Source organism: Heterocephalus glaber, unplaced genomic scaffold (genome assembly GCF_053883595.1).
Source record: "Heterocephalus glaber isolate CG9 unplaced genomic scaffold, H.glaber_assembly_v1.0 deba00000347, whole genome shotgun sequence".
In the NCBI taxonomy this organism is placed as follows: domain Eukaryota; kingdom Metazoa; phylum Chordata; class Mammalia; order Rodentia; family Bathyergidae; genus Heterocephalus; species Heterocephalus glaber.
Window position 1 is genome coordinate 50,188,604 of NW_028258143.1, and position 23,606 is coordinate 50,212,209.

General features: G+C 40.5%; 1 protein-coding gene across 1 annotated transcript in view; it reads left to right on the forward strand.

The window, feature by feature from the left end:
* Positions 1 to 23,606, forward strand: part of Myo3b (myosin IIIB) — a 405,667-nt gene that overhangs the window by 169,897 nt on the left and 212,164 nt on the right. Inside the window, exons 10-19 of the mRNA XM_087200133.1 lie at positions 4,915 to 5,011; positions 5,990 to 6,106; positions 6,823 to 6,927; positions 9,303 to 9,386; positions 10,279 to 10,481; positions 12,823 to 12,921; positions 13,241 to 13,355; positions 20,899 to 21,025; positions 22,103 to 22,313; positions 23,099 to 23,246. Of these exons, the coding sequence (XP_087056259.1) occupies positions 4,915 to 5,011; positions 5,990 to 6,106; positions 6,823 to 6,927; positions 9,303 to 9,386; positions 10,279 to 10,481; positions 12,823 to 12,921; positions 13,241 to 13,355; positions 20,899 to 21,025; positions 22,103 to 22,313; positions 23,099 to 23,246 (1,306 nt within the window). The remainder of the gene's footprint in view (positions 1 to 4,914; positions 5,012 to 5,989; positions 6,107 to 6,822; positions 6,928 to 9,302; positions 9,387 to 10,278; positions 10,482 to 12,822; positions 12,922 to 13,240; positions 13,356 to 20,898; positions 21,026 to 22,102; positions 22,314 to 23,098; positions 23,247 to 23,606) is intronic.

Genomic DNA, 23,606 nt, shown 5'->3' on the forward strand with positions numbered 1-23,606 from the left:
TCTGCAATGGTTTTTTGTTGTTGTTTTTTTTGGTACTGGGGATCGAACTCTGGTCCTTGAGCTTGCGCAGCAGGTGGCGAAACCTCTGAGCTAAATCCCCGGCCCTCTGCAATGATTTTTCAAGCCTGCCTTTCTGTTGGATGGCACTTAGCAGCAAAATTCATGATATTTTTGATTGTACCTCATAAAGACACTTCCAGAACTGCTTCAGAAAGTAGCAAGAATAATGGGAAAAGTGTGTTTGAGATAAGAGAGAGTATTTTGAGAGGGATTAATGGCAATGTGTCCTTTGCTACAATAACTTTTTCAAAAATTTAAGTGCACACTGTATCTCTTGACCGCCCCTTGTATGCCCACTGTTGCGCTGGGGAACCTGAAGTCCCCACCTCTGAATCACCCGCTCCGCGGGTCTTGTTCTTGCTCTCCACTCACTTCCTTGGACTTGATGTTGCAGACTTCCCCCCATTGCTACCTCATTCCTACTTGAGCCACGGACTCAGACCCCAGCTCCTCCTTTTCCTGATTCCTGGAACCTAAGACTAACCTTGGTCTGCACCCCACTCTCACTCCCATACCAAACTCAAACTCTCGGTAGCAGTCTGCAGCAAATCTTCCCCTCAGAGCCTCATTTTTTTTTCCAAAACTCCACTTGTTTGAGAATCAAGGTGTGGCAGCTCACATACATAGAGCCTCATGAGCACAACAGAAAATCTAGAAAAAGTCAGTATAGACTTTCCTGGAATTTGAAGATGTCTTTGAGCTATTAAAACTATAATACCATATCTTCTTAATGTAACAATCTCTCTCTCTCTATCTCCCCCTCCCTCCCTTCCTCTCTCCTTCCTTCCTTCCTCCCTCCGTGTCTCTAATCTTTAGAATGTTCACCCAAGTACTTTTGAGTAATTTTCACATGAGACAAGGAATTTTTCCAGCGAAAATCGGTAGTAAATGCTATTCTCAAGTAAGGCACTAGGTGGAGCATGTGAATTTGAAGAAAATTTGAGATTGGAATTACTACCGGTAGTGACGATCATTTAAAGCAAGGAAATTGAAAAAATTTAAGCCAAATTTATTTTCTCTAATTTTAGCTATAGAGAAATATAAAACAATGTAACAGTTTTTACAAGTATATCTAAAGTCTAAGATAATGTTTTTAAAAGAGGCAGAAATTGGAATCAATAATGTTTCTCTTCAGTAAGCTCTCCAAACCCCATAGCCAAAGGAAAGTAAGTCAGACTGCAGTTTCAGAGGAGTATTAATTGGGGTAGACAGAAAGGGATATATACACATACAGATGTTTTCTGGTTGGGAAAGTGGAATGATCTTTATCAGAATGGAAAGATCTTGTATATACATAAGCTTCTAGATTATGAACTTCAATTTTTGTAGTAAATAATAAGTAATTTCATCAGCCATAAACAGGGGAAGAGGTCACGAACTGCTAATAACAGTAGATAAAATTTTTTTAAAGCTGGTGGGTTTTGCTTGTTTGTTTATAAAATATGACTGGGGCAAACTGTTGTGAGAATCAAATTCAGACCTCCAGACAGCATCCACATGATTCTTGGAGGCTATATTTATCTTTTTATGATTTTTTTCCCCAGTACCAGGGATCGAACTCAGGACCTACTTGCTATGCAGGCACTGCTCCACTGAGCTACATCCCCAGCCCTGGAGGCTATATTTGTGCTACAGGGAGACAGATTGCTGCAGCATATGGACAATCTGCTACAGGCTTAAAGACACTCATTCCCAACCTGGTGACTTTGGGCTATGTGTGTCTACACTGAAAGTGTGTTTATTTGTGAGGCTGCAGTGCAGGTCTGCCCCTGCACTGCTTCCCTTTTAGTTGGCTCTGAGAATATTATCCAACAGGAAGCTGGACATTTCACGGTGTGCTTTAGATGACATTTGAGTCCCAGTCAGAGTGTCTGAGAAGCACACCATGGATCCAGTGGCACTTTGAATTCTTGTTTCCTTCCCCAATCTACCTGTTACCATTACGCACTCAGAGTCCTGAGACAGCTGCTTCTTGCTATCTGTCCAAGGTGTTTAGTTTCACTGGGTGGAGAAGCAAATGAAGATGCTTATTCCATCTTGACAGGAGCCAGATCTTCTGACAAAGTTTTAATTCTTGACTTTCTTTGTCAAATGAAAATGTGGAATAACCTCCAACTCGTAGCTTATTTCACACAATTATAAGACATAAATTTAGGAAGGAGATAAACTAGCTGAACTTCATATGATGAGAATGATTTTATTAAAGAGCATTAAACCTTTGTGTAATTTTGCTAGATGATTAACTTCAAACTAAAAAAAAAGCTTAGATTTATGTGTAGGGGTTTTGAGCAGAAATATTCACCTTTCTGCCCTTTTATCTAGTGAAATGATTAGCTAGAAGTAGGGAGCTGCTCTGAATTATAGTGAAAAATCTATATTTCAGACAAGTTTAATTTCTCTTTGACATCATCAATATACAAAGACACCAATGAATAAATTGTTCTGTTTGATAATTTAAAAATGCTTAGGTTATACCAGGCATGGTGGTGCACACCTGTAATCCCAGTACTTGGCAGGCTGAGGCAGGAGAATTGCTGCCGACCCAGGGACAGCCTGGGTTACATAGTAAGTTCAAGGCCACCCTGAACTACATTTGAGACCCTGTCTCAAAAACAAAACTAAAAAAAACACAAGCAAATAAACAAAAATGGCCCCCTAAACAAAAAACAAAAAAGATTTTTTAAAAAGACAAAAATACCAACATTATAAATTTTATTTTATTAAATAAAATTAAGCTGCATTCTATCTGGGCCCTTTATATGAATTAGCAGCAAAACTAGTCCCAGTACAGGAAATGACTAATAATATGTTTGCAGTCTCCCCTCTTCAAATTCATCAATATAGAGAAGGGGAAGGAAGATTTAATTTAATAGACTTGAAAGAGAAAAAAGCCAATGTTTGGCTCTTTCCATTGTGTTATAAGCTCAAGACTCAATATGTAGAACTGATGAAATTGCATCTTTCTTTCTGCCTGCTTCTGCGAACTACATGTAGCAAGGGGGTAGGTGTATATCAAGATTCCATGACTTCTATATGGTACTCACTGAAAAAGATGGAGGCAGAACCAGCCTCTGGGCCTGTCAGAGGTTGATATCCTATTAAGCCATGATGAAGGTGGGCATACAAGGTGACAGGGAAGAACTCAGCTGTAATGCTTCTCTCCTAGTAAACTTACAGTACAGGAGAGGATATCTTACATATAATTTTGTTTAATTAATGGTATTTTGAGTAATGTGTGGAGTTAACACAAATTCTTGATTCCAGATTTTGACAAGGATGTAATCATAGGACTTGGTGCACTTTTCCAGTCCTGCATTTGTATATCTATATATGCTATCAACCACCTTTGGGATAGATAGACCAGTCATGGGTGAGTCTATTTATAGATCAGAAAATTAGGATACTGGCTGTAGGAGGATTTGCTGAGTATCCCACACCACATTACTTACAAGTCTGAGACTAGAACCCAGAGCTCTTACCTTCTAGATCAGTGCTTTTCCCCAACACCACATTGAGTAGTGACATTTATGAAGGGTATTAAAGGAAGGCCTACTTTGAGCTTGAATTAATGTTCTGCTTGAAAGAGCTAGTTTTTGGTATACTGTAGCAGATGGCTTATTGTTACTACCAACCAAATTTTTAAAATATCTGGTGAGCAATGCCCCACCCCCAAGAAAAATCCCACATTTATACCCAAAAAGATGTGTATCAAGATTGTGAGTGCTATATTCTTTGTAGAACCAAAAGAAATGGAATAAGCTTAAATGTTGACCAACATAAGAATGGGCAAATAGGTTGGCATATATTTATGTGATGAGATATTATCCAGTGTTAAGGTGACTGACAGTTTGAAAAATCATAATGCTAGATGAAAAAAGAGTAAGTTTGAATGAAACCTAGAGTATAATATAATTTTTCCCCCCATTAAGTTTATCGGTACATTTTAGGTATACAATACAGTTACGTTCCTCACTGGGGTCTTGTACCATTACATGAGTCTCTTGGTTCTTATTTTTTTTCCCCTTCCCTTGCCCTCCCTTCACCCCCTCCACCCTTCCCTATTTGCAAAGACCTTGTTTCCATTTTTTTCCTCTTCTCATATTTTTTCCTTTATAATTTTTCTAATTAAATCTACAGGACCTATGTCTTGCTCATATATTTGGCCAGCATTTCGAAATAGACTAGAAGGACACCAAATAGTGGTCACCTCATGAGAGAAATGGGATGAGACAGAAGTCACAAAGGGAATTCATATGAACAAATAAGATAAGATGTGAACAGTGACCAGTTCTTTGGTATTTATTATCTCAGGAGTTTGCTGTAGCTTTAAAATATCTCAGAAAATTTGGAGTGAGGCTGGCAGATTGGGCAAGGGGATAGCAAGGGAAGGAAGGCGCTTACACATCTACCCCAGCAAAAATTCTATGCCTGTAATAAAAACAGGGTGCAGAATGACATCAGTGAAATTTCTGCCTATTAAGGGCTCAAAATTTTTATGACTTGGTCTCTTTTATCTGAAATATTGCACACGAGGAGACAGTAATCTTGCATCACACTGAGCAGAGAAAATGTAGGGTATATATACTCCTAGAAGGGCTATGGGTGAAACTGAAGAAACAAAAATATATATGATAGGTGGACCTAATTGGTAATGCTTCTCACTATAGCAGAAAAGAGCCTCGCACGATAGAGTTGGCTTCTCTGATGGCTCAACAAGGAAGGGCTTGGGCATCCGGACTGGGCTTGCCCTTACTGTCTCTGAGGTCTCTGAATGCATCATGGGACAAGACTGTGAATGAGTCACCACACATCATTTACTGCCTGAATGCTAATACTCTCTTGATACATTTCTAGGCATGAAAGGATGCATACCAGAAGACCCTATCATGTGGAAGATGCTGAAAAATACTGCCTTGAGGATGATTTAGTTAATCTAGAGGTCCTGGATGAGGTGCTGAATATTTAATAGACAGTTCTCATTGACGGCTTTTGTTTCACATAAATAGTCTGACCTTTCTGTTGTAGGCCATGTTCTTTTAAGGTCATTTGAAAATTTTAATGGTATAGCCATGGGAAATTCTGGGTACACTTGGTTACTGAACCTGTGATCCTGTATTACGTTCATTTATAGTCCCTGGAATGAAGAGAAAGGATTTGGATTTTTCTAAGAAAGCTTTTTTTTATCATAGGCCTTTATGATGGATTCTATCTGCTGAAATTAATTTCTGTTTAATAAAAATTTCAGTTAACTATTAAGATAGTTGTTTTTCATAAAGAGAAGCTACACTTAGCAAGTAATGAAGTTATATACTTGCATTCTAAATCTGAAAACTGTAATATCCCTCTTTAACATATGCATGGTTAATGGAGCCTTTAATTGCACTGGACCTGCTTTTGCTGAGTCTAACTCTGGGGACCTCTAACTTTAGCACTTCCATCACTAACATGTAATATCAAAATGTTGCAATTCAGATTCTTCATGGATTTTAAGTGCAACATTTTGAGAAATGAAATTGCTATCTTTTTCTGCGCTTTATGTTAAGAATGGCCTCTTATATTCTAAATAGAACATTTTTCCCAATAACAAGTAAAATCTTTGTTGGATATCTCAATGTCCCAATTCTTCCAACATATTTTTATTCTTTTTTTTTTTTTTTTGAACCGGGGATTGAACTCAGGACCTTGTGCATGCTAGGCAGGCACCATGCCACTGAGCTAAATCCCCAGCCCCGTATTTCTAGTCTTAATTCTTTCAAGTAAAATATATGAATCATTTCAGTGATTCAGAACATTAGGATCACTGTATGATTTAAATGGACACTTTAATCTTTTAGAGAAAAATGTTCTTGTAAGAATAAATTCCTTGTTTTTAGAAACTGCCTTGATTGAGTGTAATGTTTACTCTCTGTACCATTTATCCTCTCCTTAGGATACAATTATTCATCAGTTGCAGAAACGTTATGCAGACTTGCTGATTTACACATATGTTGGAGACATCCTAATAGCTTTAAACCCCTTCCAGAATCTAAGCATATATTCCCCGCAGGTAAGGGAGACTTTAGGAGCATATTGCTCATCAATGGAAAATTAAAAATCACAAGGGCTGGGCTGGGGGTGCAGCTCAGTGGTAGAGCGCTTGCCTAGCATCCACACAGCCCTGGATTCCATCTGCAGTACTGGAAAAAGAATCACATGGGCAAGTGAAGATGTGTTAATAAAACCACATCGCCCTAAGGGTGTATACCCCAAGCTACATATAATAATGCAAAACAAATGGAGGTTTTTTTACCTTTGGGGAGTAACTTTTTAAAGCAAGGTGCAATAATAATACCTAAAATTATTGAGTGTTTACTATATGCCAGGCACTGGATTATGTGTTGGTTTTTTTTTTTTTTTTTTGGTACCTGGGATCAAACTTGGGACCTTGCGCTTTCGAGGCAGGCGCCAGAACCACTGAGCTAAATCCCTGGCCCCCGGCATTGGATTATGTCACTTCTCACAACTCTGTGAGACAGGGACCGTTATTAAGCCGATCTGGCAGACAAGGAGACTTAACATAGAGAAGTTAGCACCCTTGCACCAGCCAATAAATGCAGAACTGCAATTTGAACTCTGGCCAGCAGACTCCAGACAGCATTACTGAGCCCACAAGTCCCCTATCAAGTGACAAACTTTCGTTTCCTGGGCAATAGATAGTGAGAGCTTTAGATGATCTAGTGGGGAATTAGAATCTTCCTTTAAATTAGTTATTTTTTCCTTCAGTTTTCCAGGCTTTATCATGGAGTGAGACGTGCCTCAAATCCCCCCCACATATTTGCATCAGCAGATGCTGCTTACCAGTGCTTGGTTACTTTCAGCAAAGACCAGGTAGGGACTCACCTTCCTTTCCTGCCAAGTCACCTGTAAGACATCTTTCATCTTCCTCTTCAACTTCTAACGCTTCTTGAAACCTTTCTGTCCCAATTGCCCAAGGAAATGGGAAATGAAATTGCAGCTCCAAGCACCCAGAAAACTGATAAAGCCATAGTAGCAGGAGTGGAAGAAACCCCTTTTCAAGAAACATCAAAAGGACTCACTTGCTCTCATGAAATGTAATAAGATATTTCTAATATGAATATAATGAGAACATAGAGCAAACATGACCTGATTATATGGCAATGACTGTAATAAAAGCTGGATGCTGAATGGTATAAATGAAATTCCTTCCCATTAACAACTGTCTCAGAATTTTCATGACTTGGTCTTTATATATGAAATTTTATACTTGTGTTAGTAGTGATCTAGCACCACACCAGTTACCTGCTGAGAAAGGATGGGTTAGGTCAGACTGAATAAACTTCAAACTCAATGTTAGTGAAACACAAACTTTACTTACACATTTTAACTTGCTAGACTTCCAGTTCATGGTGGTGGCATCCTACCTTTGATATCAATAGATTTATTTTCTATATCTTATTTGCAACACAGGCAATCTAATTTGGTGAGTAAATTTTATGAGAGATTCACTGTGTGTATATTTCCTGAGATCTATGAAATCCAAATTTTGGGGTGAAGTATAAATAAAATTATAACAATGCAAGTTGCAAAATAGAATACTTGGATTCACTGTAGGTTAGAAATGTGTCTTCTCCAGATTCTTACTCATCTCAGGCACTTATGAAACACTGATAGGTTTCACAGAAAAGAAGTAAATGGAGAGAGAAGATGTGGTTTTCAAGTTGAGAAATTGCCCCACTGTGTTGTCCTTTTTCTGGACACCCAACATTGTATATTTTCTGACACTAAGCAATTCTCCAAGTCTCTGACAACAACTGGTCTCCTGTAGTTCAGTTCACTTCTGACACTAATTATCTGGAGCTAGCACGGACCCCACAATTTAAGTGCTCAGTCTTGCAAGACTGCCCACCTCAGCTGCCAGTCACACATGGAGTAGCCAGGCTTCCCACCCTTTTGCCAAGCCAACTACAAATTCAGGGATTCCCACGACCCCATTCAGGCTTGCTGATTCACTAAAGCAGCTCACAAAACTCAGGGAAACAATTAACTTATGTTTACTGGTTTATTGTAAAGGGTACAACTCAGAACTGCCACATGGGAGAGATGCACAGAGTAAGGTGTACGGGGGCAAGTATGGTCCATGCAGTTTCCATCCTCCTCTGGGCATACTCCCTCCCAGCCTCCCTCATTCCCTCCTTCCTCATCACCTTGGCTGTTCATTGAATGTCATTGTTCAAGAGTTTTTATAACTTAATCTCCAACTTCTTTCCCCTCCTTGAGGCTTGGAGGTGGGGCTGAAGGTTCTCACCTTCTCATCACCTGTTTGGTCTTTCTGGTGACCAGTTCCCATGTCAAAGCAGTCTAGGGCTCCTGCCTTGAACTACCTCATTAGCCATGAACCGAGGTGTGATTGAAAGGAGTTCCTTGTGAATAACAAAAGATGCTGCTATTATCCCCAACACTCAGGACATTGCAAGGATTTTAGGAGCTTTTTATCAGGAGCTAGGGACAAAAACCAAATATGTAATTTTTTACTATATCTGATCTAATAATTTCCTTTATGTATAAAGAGCTCCTAGAAATGAACGATAAAAAATGTCAACCATACAATAAAGAACAGGCAAAGGATAGGGATTAGCCACACACAAAAAAAGAAAATATGAATGACCTCAAGTATGTGGAAGGGTGTTTACCCTCATTCATAATTTTTAAAATGCAGATTAAAGCTGCACTGAGATACCATTTTTTACCTATCAGATGGAAAAAATCCAACATATTCTGTTGGTGAGGGATAAGAGAATATGTATTGGTAGAGTTCTTAGCAAAGCAATTGGGTAGTACTTGTTAAATTTACAAATATATTTACCTTTTGATCTAACATCCCCACTTCTTGGAATTTATTCTAAAATGAACATGCATATAAATATAATGATCTATATATAATGTACCTGCATATAAAAGTAACCACCTATGTATAGCATTAGTCATTGCAATATTGTTTGGCAAAAGAAAAAATTCAAGTATCCATCAGTAAATAGGTTATGGTACAACTGTACATTGGAGCAAGAACAGCTGTACCAGGGAATGAAGAAGTTCTCTGTGTACTGAAATGGAAAGAGTCCTGGGATAGATTTCCTGCTCAGTGAAAAAGTAAGGTGTCCAGTAGAGGCTATGAAAACCATAGATGAACACCCAGTGATTTCTGTGCCAAGAACTCTTCATTGACACTCTGTTTCCTGCGTCAGTGCATTGTTATCAGCGGAGAAAGCGGCTCAGGGAAGACGGAAAGTGCCCACCTGATTGTTCAGCATCTGACTTTCTTGGGAAAGGTATTGACCTACCTATTTTGTGTAACCTGGCTAGAAGTTCCTGCAGAGCAACTGCATATTTTATAAATGATGGAAGTACCGTTTTTTATTAGAAGTTACATAAAAACATTTTATCTTTTTTATGTTCACCTCCTGATAGCTAGACCTCTTCAGATGTCAGCATGCCATCCTTATTTCACATAGTAAGGAAAATAATGCCAGCACGAATTTACTAGATTGTTACCAATTAATTTTTCATGTTTTCACTGTAATAGAAACATTTAGCCATTAAGTAGTGAGAGTAGTTAAACACTACGGATAGGATCAGGCAGAGCTGCTATGGTGATTGAGGGGCTGGAAAAATGGAAAAATTAACAGTGAAGAAATGAGTGGAAAATCAATCTAGTAGTTACTTCTACTCAGAATTAGTGTACTACGTGATCAAGAAAGAATTTAAGGAATACAATTTATAGATGAGGTTTGTGGGAGATGATAATGGATGACTGAGAAAGTTATGAGATTTCTCCATTTAAAATTCTTTCTAAACTATTTAGCATTTTACCTGTCAAGGATTTCAAATGAAGTGCAGCAAGATTTAGAAATTGCTGCTCTGATCTAGCTGAATCTGATTCATACACACCTGGTGAGTTGCTCATTTGAGAAAATGAGGCTGGCAGTTAATTGCCAATTTCCCCAAATAGAGAAGGAAAAGGGCACTGTGAACATTGATGGCAAGGTGGGGAGTACCTAGCATTTTTGCTGGGGTCACCTTTTTTTTCTTTTTGTTTTTTGGTGCCCAGGATCAAACTTGGGTCCTGCGCTTGCACAGCAGGCGGCGAAACCACTGAGCTAAATCCCCGGCCCTGGGGTCACCTTTCATAGGCATCTCTCGTCTGTTCTCTGTTTGGCACAGGCCAACAATCAGACCTTGCGAGAGAAAATTCTACAAGTCAACTCCCTGGTGGAGGCCTTTGGGAATGCATGTACTGCAATCAATGACAACTCGAGCCGTTTTGGAAAATACCTCGAAATGATGTTTACACCAACTGGAGCTGTGATGGGGGCAAAAATCTCTGAATATCTCCTTGAAAAATCCAGAGTCATTAAACAGGCAGTGTGAGTGTACTGCTTTATCACTCTGTTTTTGCTCTGCATTATAAACTTGGAGGCTTTGGGAATTTCCATGGTTCCGTTTGCATCCTTGTTCTTTAGTATTCTCCCTACCCCTATCTCCAGGATCCCCAAGAGCAAGGAATTATTTAAACAAAGGACCAGTGGTGTGCTTTTATCTAAAAGATGTTACAGGGCAGAGTACAAAGCGTTAGGGGCAGAAGTGCGTTTGGAATAGACATGCTTGTTTCATCTGAGATGGTTGATCAGGTAGAATTTAATAGTCTTCCAGATACTTTTAAAAAATCATTGAATCTCTTAAAATTGAACCTATCTATAAAAAAATCACTGAGAATATTCAACGTTAATTTTTCCTAAATGAAGAGAGGAAAAACAAAAGTATTCTGTTTTAAGGAGAGCAGTACATTGATAGGTAAAGCATAGACTTTCTGTGGGTTCACATACTGGCTGTGACACTGTGTGACCTCGGGCATGTCACAAACTCTTTCTGTGCCTCATATGTGAAATGGAGATGCAACCAGTGCTGACTTCATGGGTGTGTCATAGGATCAGTGAGTTCATGTATATAAACTCACTCATAAGAACGCCTGGTATGGCACACTCTGTCAGAGTGTAAGCCACTTGTCCTATTATGTGTTACTGCAGGACACCAGAGTTCCTCGGGAGCATGGCTCCATACATACATAGCCATGCATTATTCAGTACCTGCCATATGCTGGGGTTGCAAGAGGAAACAAAGTAGACAAGGTTCCTGGGTTCATGGAGCTTGGATTGTGGTGGCTGAGGAGAGATGGGAGGATTACTGTGTTAAAGGAATAAATGAAATGTAGTGAAAATGTGTTAAGTGCCAGGAAGCAAGGTAAGGTGCTAGGAAAGTGAAAGAGGAGAAGGGGAGAGCCATGACCTAGTGCAGGAGGAAAGAGAGGCTTCCTGGGTAGGAGATGTTTCATCTGAGAGCCAAGGATCACTGTAAGTCAGCCAACAAGGTGGAACAGAAGTGAGGAGTGAAGGAGTGGCATAGATGAGACTGAGACCAGATCATACAGAGCTTTGGAGCCAGGCCGAGGATTTCAGACCTTTTTCTAAGGACATGGAGATGTGGGACATGGGAGTCACTAAACCCAACATACATTTGGAGACACTAACATAGCTTCAGTGGGCCAGCAGAGAGGAGAGAGAGAGAGAGAGAGAGAGAGAGAGAGAGAGAGAGAGAGAAGATGAATACATATGATATATATGAGAATACTGTGGCCTGGATAAGGTGGTAGAGCAGAGAGGGAGAGGTGGATGAGTAGTCTGGGGCTACTTGGCATGCAGACTCCACAGGCCCAGGTCTGGCTTAGGAACCCAAGTGCCAGAGTGTGGCTCAGTGGTAGAGAACTTGTCTCTCATATTTGAGGACCTGGCTTGCATTCCCAGCACTGCCAGACAAAAACAAAGCCTAAGCATCTTCCCCTACCATGCATTAACAGTGTCTTCACACAGTGGAGACAGGTAGGAACAATTGACAAATGAGTGAAAAGATTAGAGAGAGGGGTTTACACTTTCCTGCCATTTCTCACACATTTGTTCACTCAACTAAAAATGTATTTTTTACTAATCTTTATTTTTTTAAAATAAATTTTATTGCATACATTTGAGGGACACCATATGATGTTATGGGATACAGCCATAGATAGTAAAAAAATTACTGTTCAACTGTCAGAAGCTAACACTGTCACACAGACCAGGCACTTATCTGAAAGAACCTATCTGGAAGGAAACTGGGCAGGGTGGCCTACAAGAGGTAGAAGCAGGAGACTAAGGAGACTGAGGGATAACACTTTGGTCCCTGAAAGCATACTGAGGTGGGAAATCGCAGACCTCAGTTATGGACCAATTCCCCTCCCTCGCCTGCTAGACATCCTGCAAGTCACTTCCTGCCTGGGGCTCCAGGACATTAGATGACTTGGCTCATGTCTTTCCTCATAGTCTCTGAAGCAGCAGGAGCTATAAACAGAGGCATGCAGCACAGGTGCTGGGTGTAGCGGCTGGGATGAAAGGGTCTCTAATATATGTAACCTGAGCTGTTACCAGTTCCATTCTGTAAAACCTCCTTCTGTTCACAGTAAAGATAAGTGTGTTTAATAATGTAAATTGTGATGATTATTATATGAATTGTATCACTATTACTATTCTATAGTTGGGATGAAGCATATTTAATTGCTTGAAAGTACAAATTTTCTATGGAATAATATTTTTGCACAGAAAGGAAATGATATAAATTACTTCAAAGTGGGGCAACCCAGAAGATAGTATTAATAAAGTCTCTTCTTTCTTTCCTCAGGGGAGAGAAAAACTTTCACATATTTTACTATATTTATGCTGGTCTTTCTCACCAACGGAAACTTTCTGAATTCAGACTTCCTGAGGAAAAGCCTCCTAGGTAAGTGTCAGTAGTTTTGCTTCTTAATTTCAAATGAATGTGCAATTAGCAGTTGACAAATTGAGAGGAAAAATGGAGCTGGTTTCCTAACTGGAAACTCATAGTGTATTTAGCTTAAATATGGAGGATGAGATGGCAGGAACCACATTTCACCATTTGGATTTTGTAGATTGTTCAAAAACTTGACTGCACCTATTTTATTCAGCCATGTGCACTATTGTCCGTCCAGTATCAGACTGTAGAAGAGGAGCCCAGATGGCACCTGTTCTGGCATTTGAGGTGCTATTTCCAAGTCAGTGGTCATTGTGTTTGGTGACAGGTACATAGCTGATGGCACCGGGAGAGTCATGCACGATATAACTTCCAAGGAGTCTTATAGAAGACAATTTGAAGCAATTCAGCATTGCTTCAGGATTATCGGGTTCACTGAGAAGGTAAGTGATTGTCAAGAGGGAAAGAAATTCATATATTAATATTCTTAAGTGAATGTGAGTGAAGATGTGGATATTCTACCTTGGAGGAATTTGGTGATACTGGGGATTGAACCCAGAGCCTTCACAGTGAGCTACGTCCCCAGCCCCTACCTCCTTTTTTTCATTTTGAGACAGGTTAATTGAGACTTGAATTTGCCATTCTCCTGCCTCAGCCTTCCAGAGGCTAGTGGATATGTACTTTTCAAATGCCTTGTTGGTTCTGTAATAAGGTTTTGCTATTCAAAATGTGGTCCAGGGCTGGGGATTTAGCTCAGTGGTTCCAGCGCCTGCCTCCCAAGCACAAGGTCTGGAGTTTGATCCCTGGTACCAAAAACAAAGCAAAACAAAACAAAATGTGGTCCAAAGACCAGAAGTTTTATCATTGCCTGAAAGCTTGTTCAAAATGCAGACTCTCAGGTCCATCCAAGAATGACTGAAAGCAGAATGCACATTGTAGCAAGGTGCCCAGGTGAACATAGAGTAGCAGTGCTGCTGTAGGGATCATGAACTAACATTATTATCAATTCACTATGACTGTAATTACAAACACCCGAAAATACTGTCCTTCTCCGAATTGGGTTTCAATCCATAAAGTGAACTATGTATAGGAGTACAGAATTCTGTAGGTTATGTCCAAGCCATAGAAATATTTTATACAAGTAGCTCTTTGTACACCAAGACAAATGAATTGAACCCTTCAACTTTCATGCCGTCACGTCCTTCTTCATGGCACACAATTGCACATCATTAGCTATAGCTCTAAATATTATACTACCTTCATCGCACTAGATACAGGCTATTAAATATATGCTTGTGGTGACAGACAATATTTACAACCCTAGGCTCACATACTATTCTGTGATACATTATGTCATAGTTTCTGGGCTTCATGCCATCAGTTTTGCAAAATATATAGTTTCTTTTGCTTTTCCAACAAAGGGGGTGAATGATTAGAAGGTAAGTAAAAGTGTTAAATCTTAAGGGATTAGATTAAAAACACTCCAGTTACCTTGGGACAGCCACTCCGGATAAAGAATTGCTTCTGTAATCCAAAGAGTTTGGCTAGCCTTTCACTCCGCATCATGGTTGGTTTTAGTCATAATAATACCTTTCTTTTTTCTAGCCAGCTGTGACTTTTCCCTGTTGGCCTCCCACAGATTTTAAACTGACAGACAGTGGAAAATCCCAAAGGTCAGATAAAAATAGAAATATATTTCCCTTGGCTCCTTAGAGAAGAGCAATTAAACAGGTTCCAGCACTGTTAAAAAGACCTTTATGGTTATTAACTTACAGAGCTGGTTTTTATCAAATGTGTCACCAGAAGAGTCAAAGCATGGTAAGGATAGCAATAGAGCCATTAAACGTTACATGGGTCATGCCAAAGTGTTCAGGGTGTGCTTCCTTCATAGGGCAGGAGAACCATAGTAAAGTTAGCCCACAAGGGTGATGGTATTTTGCTTTCAATGAAAACAAAGATGGTTATAGAATGCTGTGAAGAGATAGGACCAAGCTCTAGAAGGAAGCATACAGTAGTGCTATTATAATCATAAAAATACACTGCTAGTATTAATAAAACAGATACTATGCATTTTAAGATAAAATCAAAAACAAAGAAATTAAATATATTAAGTATATGTCTTTGAAATAAGCTACCCCTAGCCCCTGTGGGGAAAAAAGTACAGAATAAATGAGTGAGTGACTGCACAAATGAACATGAAAGGAAAGAAATGAAAAGGTTGGTGAAGATTCATTTGCACCTGGTCTGGACTGTTTAATGGCTAACCAGAGCTTATGGTATGTCTATGTGGCTATCTTCACTGTGTCCCACCTTAATTCATACTGAAAATAAACCAACTTATGTCGGTTAGCAACCTTGGAAATGGAACAAAGAGTCTGGATCTTGTCTTTCTGATCCAACATTTTGTGCTTATTTCTCTGCAGACAACCTGTTTTACTAAATTAACTCAGTTCACTTTGTGTTTATAAACTCAGAGGATGCCAGGGATGTAGCAAGCGCAAGGTCCTGAGTTCGATCCCTGGTACTGGAAAAAAAAAAGGAGGAGATAAACAAACAAATAAATAAACTCGCAGGAATGTGACTAAATTCAGAAAGCTTTGGTTGAAGTCAGGCAGTAGATGCCAAATGGCTGATGTAACGGAACTTTCTCTTAAACTTTTCTGGCAGACATTTCTACACAGAGCTTAAATGAACTGGTCAGTTCAATCAAAATTTACTCTTCCTGCCCTTTCTTAGAAGATCTTAGTTCTCTGCAGGAATCCTTTAAGTTTTTCTCAAACTTAAAGGATTTTTCTCAAATTTCCAGCAAAACTATGAGTAGCAAACTTTAGTATGGACTCAGGAGGATAATTTTAATTCCAAGACAACAGCCAAAAGTATCTAAAGCAATACTTAACTCTGAGTCTGTTATAAAGAAAATTCCCTGGTGATGGAGACTTCCACTAATGATTATGGTTCCTTTTGAGAGGCTCAAGGAATTATACCAAAATCCTCTTGTGAAGATCAGTATTTTTCAGTTTCTATGTCTAGAGTCAAACCATACTGATTTTGTTTAATATTGTACTTGTCTTGCAGATATAGGACTTGTATATCAAATAAGTCAAGTTTCAAATGACTTACACACTATTTGATACTATATAAAAACTACACAATGAAGTGCTACTGTACTATAAAGAAGGATAAATCTGAGTCATTTGTAGGAAAGTGGGTGCACCTTAAGATCATAATATTAAGTGAAATAAATCAGACATATGAGCTTAAATATCACATGATTTCTCTTATATGAGAAATCCAAAGCATAAGTAATTAATGGGCAAAATAAAAGACAGATAATAGAAAACAGCGAGTAGATGTTTTTCACAAAGGGAAAGGGTACCAAGAGATAGAGAAGGGGATAGGAGGAGAGGGGAAGGGGTTGAAAAAGAGAAGATGTGTTATATACATGTGGTAGTCATTGTGTACTGAAAACCTGTACTAATAAAAATAAAAATCTAATAGGAAAAAGACGGAAAAGACCTTTTTGGTAAATGATCTACGTGATGGTCAAGATTGGACATATACTGCAGATCCATGGATGCAGATACCATTAACTTTTTTTAATACAGTGGGGTTGAACCCAGCTCTATCATTGAGCTACATCCCCAGTGCTTTTTATTTTACTTTTTGAGGTAGGGTCCCACTAAGTAGCCCAGGTTGGCCTCCCAAATGGCTGATATTACAGGTGTGTGTCACTGTGCTCAGTACCACTGACTTTTAAGATGTCAAACGTTGGGAACCTCTGTGGAGGGGCAAATGAGGGGCTAGAATAGGGCTCCTGGTGAGAACACCTTCAGTTGGTCCTAATGCAGTGCTTAGGGCAGAACTAGTGTAAGACTGGAGACCTCCATACAGGAGAGGAGGCATAGTGAGACTGGAAGAGGAGGTAAACTCCTAGAGAGTCGAAGGGAGAGAATGACCTGAGATGCCTGCAAACCAGGCCAGGAAGAATTTCAGTAAATTAGCCCAGGATCTTTTTAACTTTCAACTTGGCCTCAACACTACCTAGGAAATGCCTACACCAGAAAGAAATTGCCTCCAAGAAAGAGAAAAGAATCAAGCCATGCATCTTGGGTGGGCTTTGGTGGAGAAAGTCTCCCCCATCTTTGGCTGACTGGTGAGGAGACTGCATTTGTACTCATCAACAGTGGACTGATAGGACCCAAACAGAGACTTGTCAGTCTTCTGGATAATATTTCTTATTCTGAATGAGTTTATTTCATTTTATATAGAAAGTTTGAAGCTGATAGGAAATGAAAAGAGACAGCAACACTGAAAGATTCTATAGGAAATGCAGAGACTCCAGAAAAGGATCCATAGTTGAAGATGCATAATAAGGAAGTGAAAAGGCTTCCTCAGGCTATAGTGAGAAATGAAGAGAAATTTGATCAAGAGGTTTCGGGGAGGGGCCAGAGATTTAGCTCAGTGGTTTCGTTGCCTGCTGAGCAAGCTCAAGGACCTGAGTTTGATCCCTGGTACCAAAAAAAAAAAAAAAAAAAAAAAAAAAGAGGTTTGGGGGAGGGAGGAGTCATCCTACAGATGGACATGCAACAGACTGAGCTGTACCATTACTGTAGGTGGTGTTTTGAAGTGAACAGAGTGGTGCATGTAGGTTCATGCATCAGAAAGGAAGAAGTGATTTATTCATGGTAGGGCTAAAGAATCATGTTGGGGAGTAGCCCAGAAATGTAGCATGGGGAGTGCATGAAGGCTAATAACTCTTGATGAGGAGGTGTTGAATATCATCTCTCTACTTCCCCGCACAGAACCAAGGAAGGAGCCCCATGCTGCCTTTAGCTTCAGTGATTCACACTATATTTGAATGTAAAAGTTTTTCCTCAAGGTCCTCAGTTTAGTTTTCCACTTTTGTTGGTGGGCTGGGCATTATGTTGAAGAAGATGTTGCTAGAGAAGCAACAAGGTGAGATGCTAGTCTCATAGGCCTGGTCTTTAACAACCATTTTTTTCCTGGAGGCTCCCAGTGGCAAAATACTTAGAACCCTTATTTTGAGAGATTTCATGGCTTGTACTGTAATACATGAAGGGGCTGTGTGTGTTTTAATCAGAGGAAGTGCATTTTCCCCCGAGTGTGGAAAGTTTCGGATGCCCTCCAGAGGTAACTGGAGATAGATGCACCAGGTACAGAACTCACTCCTAGGCAATATCTGTTTCATCCTTTCTGTGGGATCTGCCTCTGTGAAGAGTAGCGTGATGCATTCAGCAAGGCTCGCGCCATATTGATCAGGGTAATGAGGTGCTGTCATGTTAAATCCAGGCAAGTCTCAGAAAACTCATTTGGTAAATGTTCTCCTTAGCCAGTTTTAAGTTGTGTGATTAAACAGTGATTCTTGAAGTCAGAAACATGACATCTTGCCTTTAATTTAGAAGCTGGAAGAACAGTATCTACAGTAGAAGCCCCACTTAGAATTCTCATTTGTCTTTGTAGTATTAGCAGGTGTCCAGTAGGTGTCACTATTCCTGCCTGTGTTCCTTGGCTTTGCTGAGTAATGTTTAAGGAAGGCTCAATTTGGATGCAATACTTTATCAGTGGTCTAATGACACCTCCTATTAGTTTGCTGCTGTGTATAGCACTAAATCAAATAACCTGCCAAAGTATTTTTCGTGGAAGTATTTTTCTCTATAAGCATAATGCAGAAACTCCCTGGCTAGATATTTCATTGTTTCACAGATGGAAAATATAACTTTTTTTTTCTCTACTAGAGATTGAACCGAGGAGTTCATATACACTAAGCAAGTGCTCTACCATTGAGCTACACCCCCACCCCTTTTTATTTTATTTTTGAGACAGTGTCTTCCTAAATTTCCCAGGGGGCCTTGAACTTGGGATCCTCCTGCCTGAGCCTCCCGAGTGTAGTTACAGTTGTGCACCACCACACCCAACTCAGAACGTGTATATTTTTAAAAACTAATAAATTTTGTTTTTAAAGCATTAATACTGCTTGTATATTCAACTTTCAATATAAAAATAAGACTTAGTTAAGCTGAATTGCTTTTGTTCACAATTTTCTCACCAAATATGTGGATCCTCTTACCCCAACAGCTAACTCTCTGGTACCAGCTCAGCATCCTACAACTCAGTGCAATTCTCTCTACCTGGAGTTAGCATCAGATCCCACAGTAAGGGCTCAGTCCCACAAGCCTGACCCTCTCCAACATCAGGTGCGAGTCTCAGGCCTCCTGTACTTCTTACCGATGCATTATAAATCGGGGGTTACCATGACCCACTTTCTGGATTTGATAATTTGTATAATGGCTCACAGAACTCAAGAAGGCTTGCTACTTACAGTTACAGATTTATTATAAAGGATATAACTAAGAAATAACCACAAGGAAAGACTGCATAGGGCAGCAGGGGCTCTGAGCCTCCATCCCTCTGGGCACACCACCCTCCCTTCAGCCCCCAGTGGTCACCAACCTGGGAAACCCCTGTATCCCATTGGTTAGTGATTGTTATGGAGGCTCCATTACATGTGCATGATGATTGATTACTGGCTATTGGTGACTAGCTCAACCTCTATTCCCTCTCCCCTGCCCAGAATTTGGTGGGGGGATGAAAATTTCAGCCCTCTAGTTACATGATTGGTTTCTCAACCAGGTGGCTTCCCCACCCCTACTCATCTATCTAGAGGCCCAGTTTGAGCCACCTTATTAGCATAAACTCAGGAGTGGTTGAAAGGCACTTGTTACCAGGAACAAGACTCTTATCACCCAGACAATTACAAGGATTTTAGAAGCTCTTGTGTCAGGAGCTGGGGACAAAAGCCAAATATATGTATTTCTTATTATATCACAGACAATTTCTAGTGAGCCTTTCAAAATATTTCCTGACTTCATTCATAACCCAGATTCATCATGTAGATTTGAGATGTTCTAGCCGTCCATCAGTGTATGCCCTCCCAAATATTTCATAAAAGCTATACTCCAAAGAGATGAAGGACCGAGGTATAGCGGCACATGCCTGGAATTCCAACACTCCATGAAGCTGATGCACAAGAATGGGAAGTTCAAGCCCAGCATGGCAACTTAGCAAGACCCTGTCTCAAAATAAAAAATAAAAAGGGCTGGGGATGTACCTCAGTGTGAAGACACTCGACTCAGTCCTCAGTATCACTGAGGGAGGGAGGAAGGGAAGGAGGAAGGCAGAGAGGGGAAAGGGGAGAGAGAGAGCCAGGGTGGGGGAATCTCTTCTCCTGCCTTTTTTTTTGTACCAGGGATCAAACTTGGGATCTTGTGTTTGCAAGGCAGGTGGCGGAACCACTGAGCTAAATCCCCAGGCCTCTTCTCTTGCTTTTAAAAAAATTGGGAGCTGGTATTAGGGCAAAAGGCTAAAAAATGGTATAAGAACAAAGAAGATAAGTTTCCTCTTTTTTAGCACATGTGCTGCCAAAGAGAGCACAACGGGCTCCCTCTTCACTCCTTGTGTCCACCATTGGTCTGAAACCCTTGTCAGTGGCATGCTGGAGGCTGGGCTCCTGAAAACAAGGAGGCCTGGTTGCTCCCATAGGGCCTGAGCTAGAAGAGACCCACATTCTTGTTTTTTTTTCTTGGTACTGGGGATCAAACTCAGGACCTTGCACTTGTGAGGCAGATGCGCCACCACTGAGCTAAATCCCTGGCCCAAGAAACCCACATTCTTCTGCTTGAACCATTGTTAAAATTTAGTTACACAGAGGTCAGGGATTTAGCTCAGTGGCACCACGCCTGCCTCACAAGCCCAAGGTCCTGAGTTCAATCCCAGGTACCAAAAAAAAAAAAAAAAATTTAGTTACATAGCACCCTTGAGTGCAAAGGATGTTGGGAAATTTGTGTGTGTCCAGAAAATAGGAGCCAATGGACTTAGTGGACAACTAGCAGTTTATGCCACAGTGCTAGTCCCTGGTTGGTTTCATTGGCAATGACCTTCAAACATGGTTCTTGGTGTCCTTTTCAGGAAGTGCACTCAGTGTACAGAATTCTGGCTGGGATTTTGAACATCGGGAACATTGAGTTTGCAGCTATTTCCTCTCAACACCAAACTGATAAGAGTGAGGTGCCCAATTCAGAAGCTTTGGAAAATGGTAATTATTTTATGTTTGAGTATTGTGTTGCCAAAGTACACATACATGTTTCTTTCACTTTGGTAGTTTTTGAAGAATCTGTAACATATAATGCAGCTCTTGCTGATCCCTGTATTGGCTCTGGATGTTTTCACTAATATTTCCTAGAAGTCCCTGTGGCCTATTGGTGTTGCTTCCACAAGCTGCAAATGGGGGTTCTGCAGAAAAGAACTCCATGGCAGGAAACTCTGGGCAGTGGTTCTCAACCTTGGCTGCTGTTGAGAATCCTCTGCACATTTTTGAAAAAAAAAAATATAGGTGGTTGAGTTCACTGACTTAGAATTGGCTGCAGAGGAAGCAGACACCTATTTATTCTTAAAGTTTCAACCATTATTATGGTGGCACAAAGAATGAGAATTCTTAGTTATAAAAAGGAAACTGATTTAAATAGGGTAAAAACCTTTCTGGGTTAAACTGCAGCACTTTAAAAAAATCATCATTGTAGCTCTTTGTTCTGCAGTGAACTAAAAGATTAATTATTCTACATGAGGTGACAATTAAATTTTGTATCTTACAACCAGGAATCCCCCCTCCTAATGAAGAACAAGGTTGGCAAAGCAGAAGGTATTCCCTCCTGTTAATGAGCTGAATCAAAATTACTCAGTTATCCTCATTGACTGGGTCCTCTCCTGAATAAGAACAGGACTCTGTATGAGCCCAGCTCTCTGGCTAACTCTTGCCTAACCTGAATCACATTAATTTTCTACCAAGAATGGAATCAAACTGCTGCACTTTGTAGGACCTTCAATATATTAATGCACTGTACTTCATGACTAAGAGAAGAATCTTGTCTGTAGCTATTGCTCCAACTTACTTGATAGAAGGCCACCCCTCCAACTCTTTTTTCACCAAACACCTATGAAGAGCCTTCAGATCAGTTTGGGAGCTTCATGGGGTTAAGGCCTTTGCTTGTTTATCTTGACTTGAAGTGCCTAGGACAGAACTTGGAACATAGTAGATGTTAAATAAATGTTGGTTGAACAACAGAATGAAGGGTTGGCCACTTTCCATACTGTCGTCCTTATTTTTTTGTTCCAGCTGCTTTTGTTCTCTGCATCAGCCCAGAGGAGCTGCAGGAGGCCCTCACCTCCCACTGTGTGGTCACCAGGGGTGAAACCATCGTCCGTGCCAACACTGTGGACAGAGCAGCCGATGTCCGGGACGCCATGTCCAAAGCCCTGTACGGGAGACTCTTCAGCTGGATTGTGAATCGCATCAACACACTCCTGCAGCCAGACAGAAGCATATGGCAAGTTCCCCAGGGAAGCATGGGTTTCAGGAGGCCTGTCTTCAACCCACTGTCTCTGAAGGTTTATAAGAGGGAGCGTTTGATCCTCCCTGGGGTTTTCTTTAGCACAGCTCTCAGGCTTTCTCCTTTAAAAGACTCCTGAGGATCCAGGAGAGCTGAAGTGTTTAATACCTGAGAGGCGAGTGATTGATGAAGCCATTCAAGCAGAGCATTTAAGAGAGTAGGCTCAGCTGGGAGCTGGACAAACCAGGTCCACCCCAAGCTCTACAGCTTAATCAGCTGCATGCTCTGAGTCACACATTTCCCATCTGCAAAAGGAGGATAAAATGTCCTCCTCATGGTGATTTTAGAATCAAGTGAGACATTTTGTGAAAAGTTTTAAATCATAGTATCTTACATTATTAACTACTTTTCCCCCTAAGCCTTAGTGGTTTCCTACATGGGGGCGGGGGGGGGGGGGCGGGCAGGGGAGTGATGTCACAATTCTAAACGGAGTGCTGCCCCAGTTAAGCTTTGTGGGTAGGTAGATGGGAGAGTGCAGAAGTGATAGCCCCTTCATGTATTCTGTATAGGAGCTCCAAAGTAAGGTTTTAAAGGATCCTACTGTTCAATATACATATTTAAAATACCCAAGGAACAAATTCTGTAAGACACAAACTCTTGCCTTGGAGGTGGTAGGGCGTGCCTTTCACACCTGAGTTGATGGACATTCTCGGGCACATGTGTTATCATCTTGGGATGGATGATTCTTCCCCTAAAAATTTGTGTTCATCTTTCCCATGCAGTAGTGCAGACCGTGGAATGAATGTGGGGATCTTGGATATTTTTGGGTTTGAGAATTTTCAGAGAAATTCCTTTGAGCAGCTCTGCATAAACATCGCCAATGAGCAAATCCAGTACTATTTCAATCAGCACGTGTTTGCTCTTGAGCAGGTAAGAGTGAAATCTGAAGTTACTGAACCTGACGGGGAAGGGTGTCTCTAAGCTGCCCGAAATTTGAAGTGAAAACCCTGTCATTTAGACTAACAGGTAAAAGACTTGAGGAACCTGCTATAGTGCTGCATGCTTGTGATCCCAGCACTCTGGGAGGCCAAGGCAGGAGAATTACAAGTTTGAGCCCAGCTTGGGGAACTTAGTGACCTAGAGGGTCTGTGTATCAAAATAAAAAAATAAAAGAAATAAAAAGGACTGGGGCTATAGCTCAGTGCAAAGGCTTAATCTTCAGTACAAAGAAAAAAGAGAGAGAGAGACTATAGGAAAACCACTGGTGAGATGGTCTTGTCAAAAATAAAC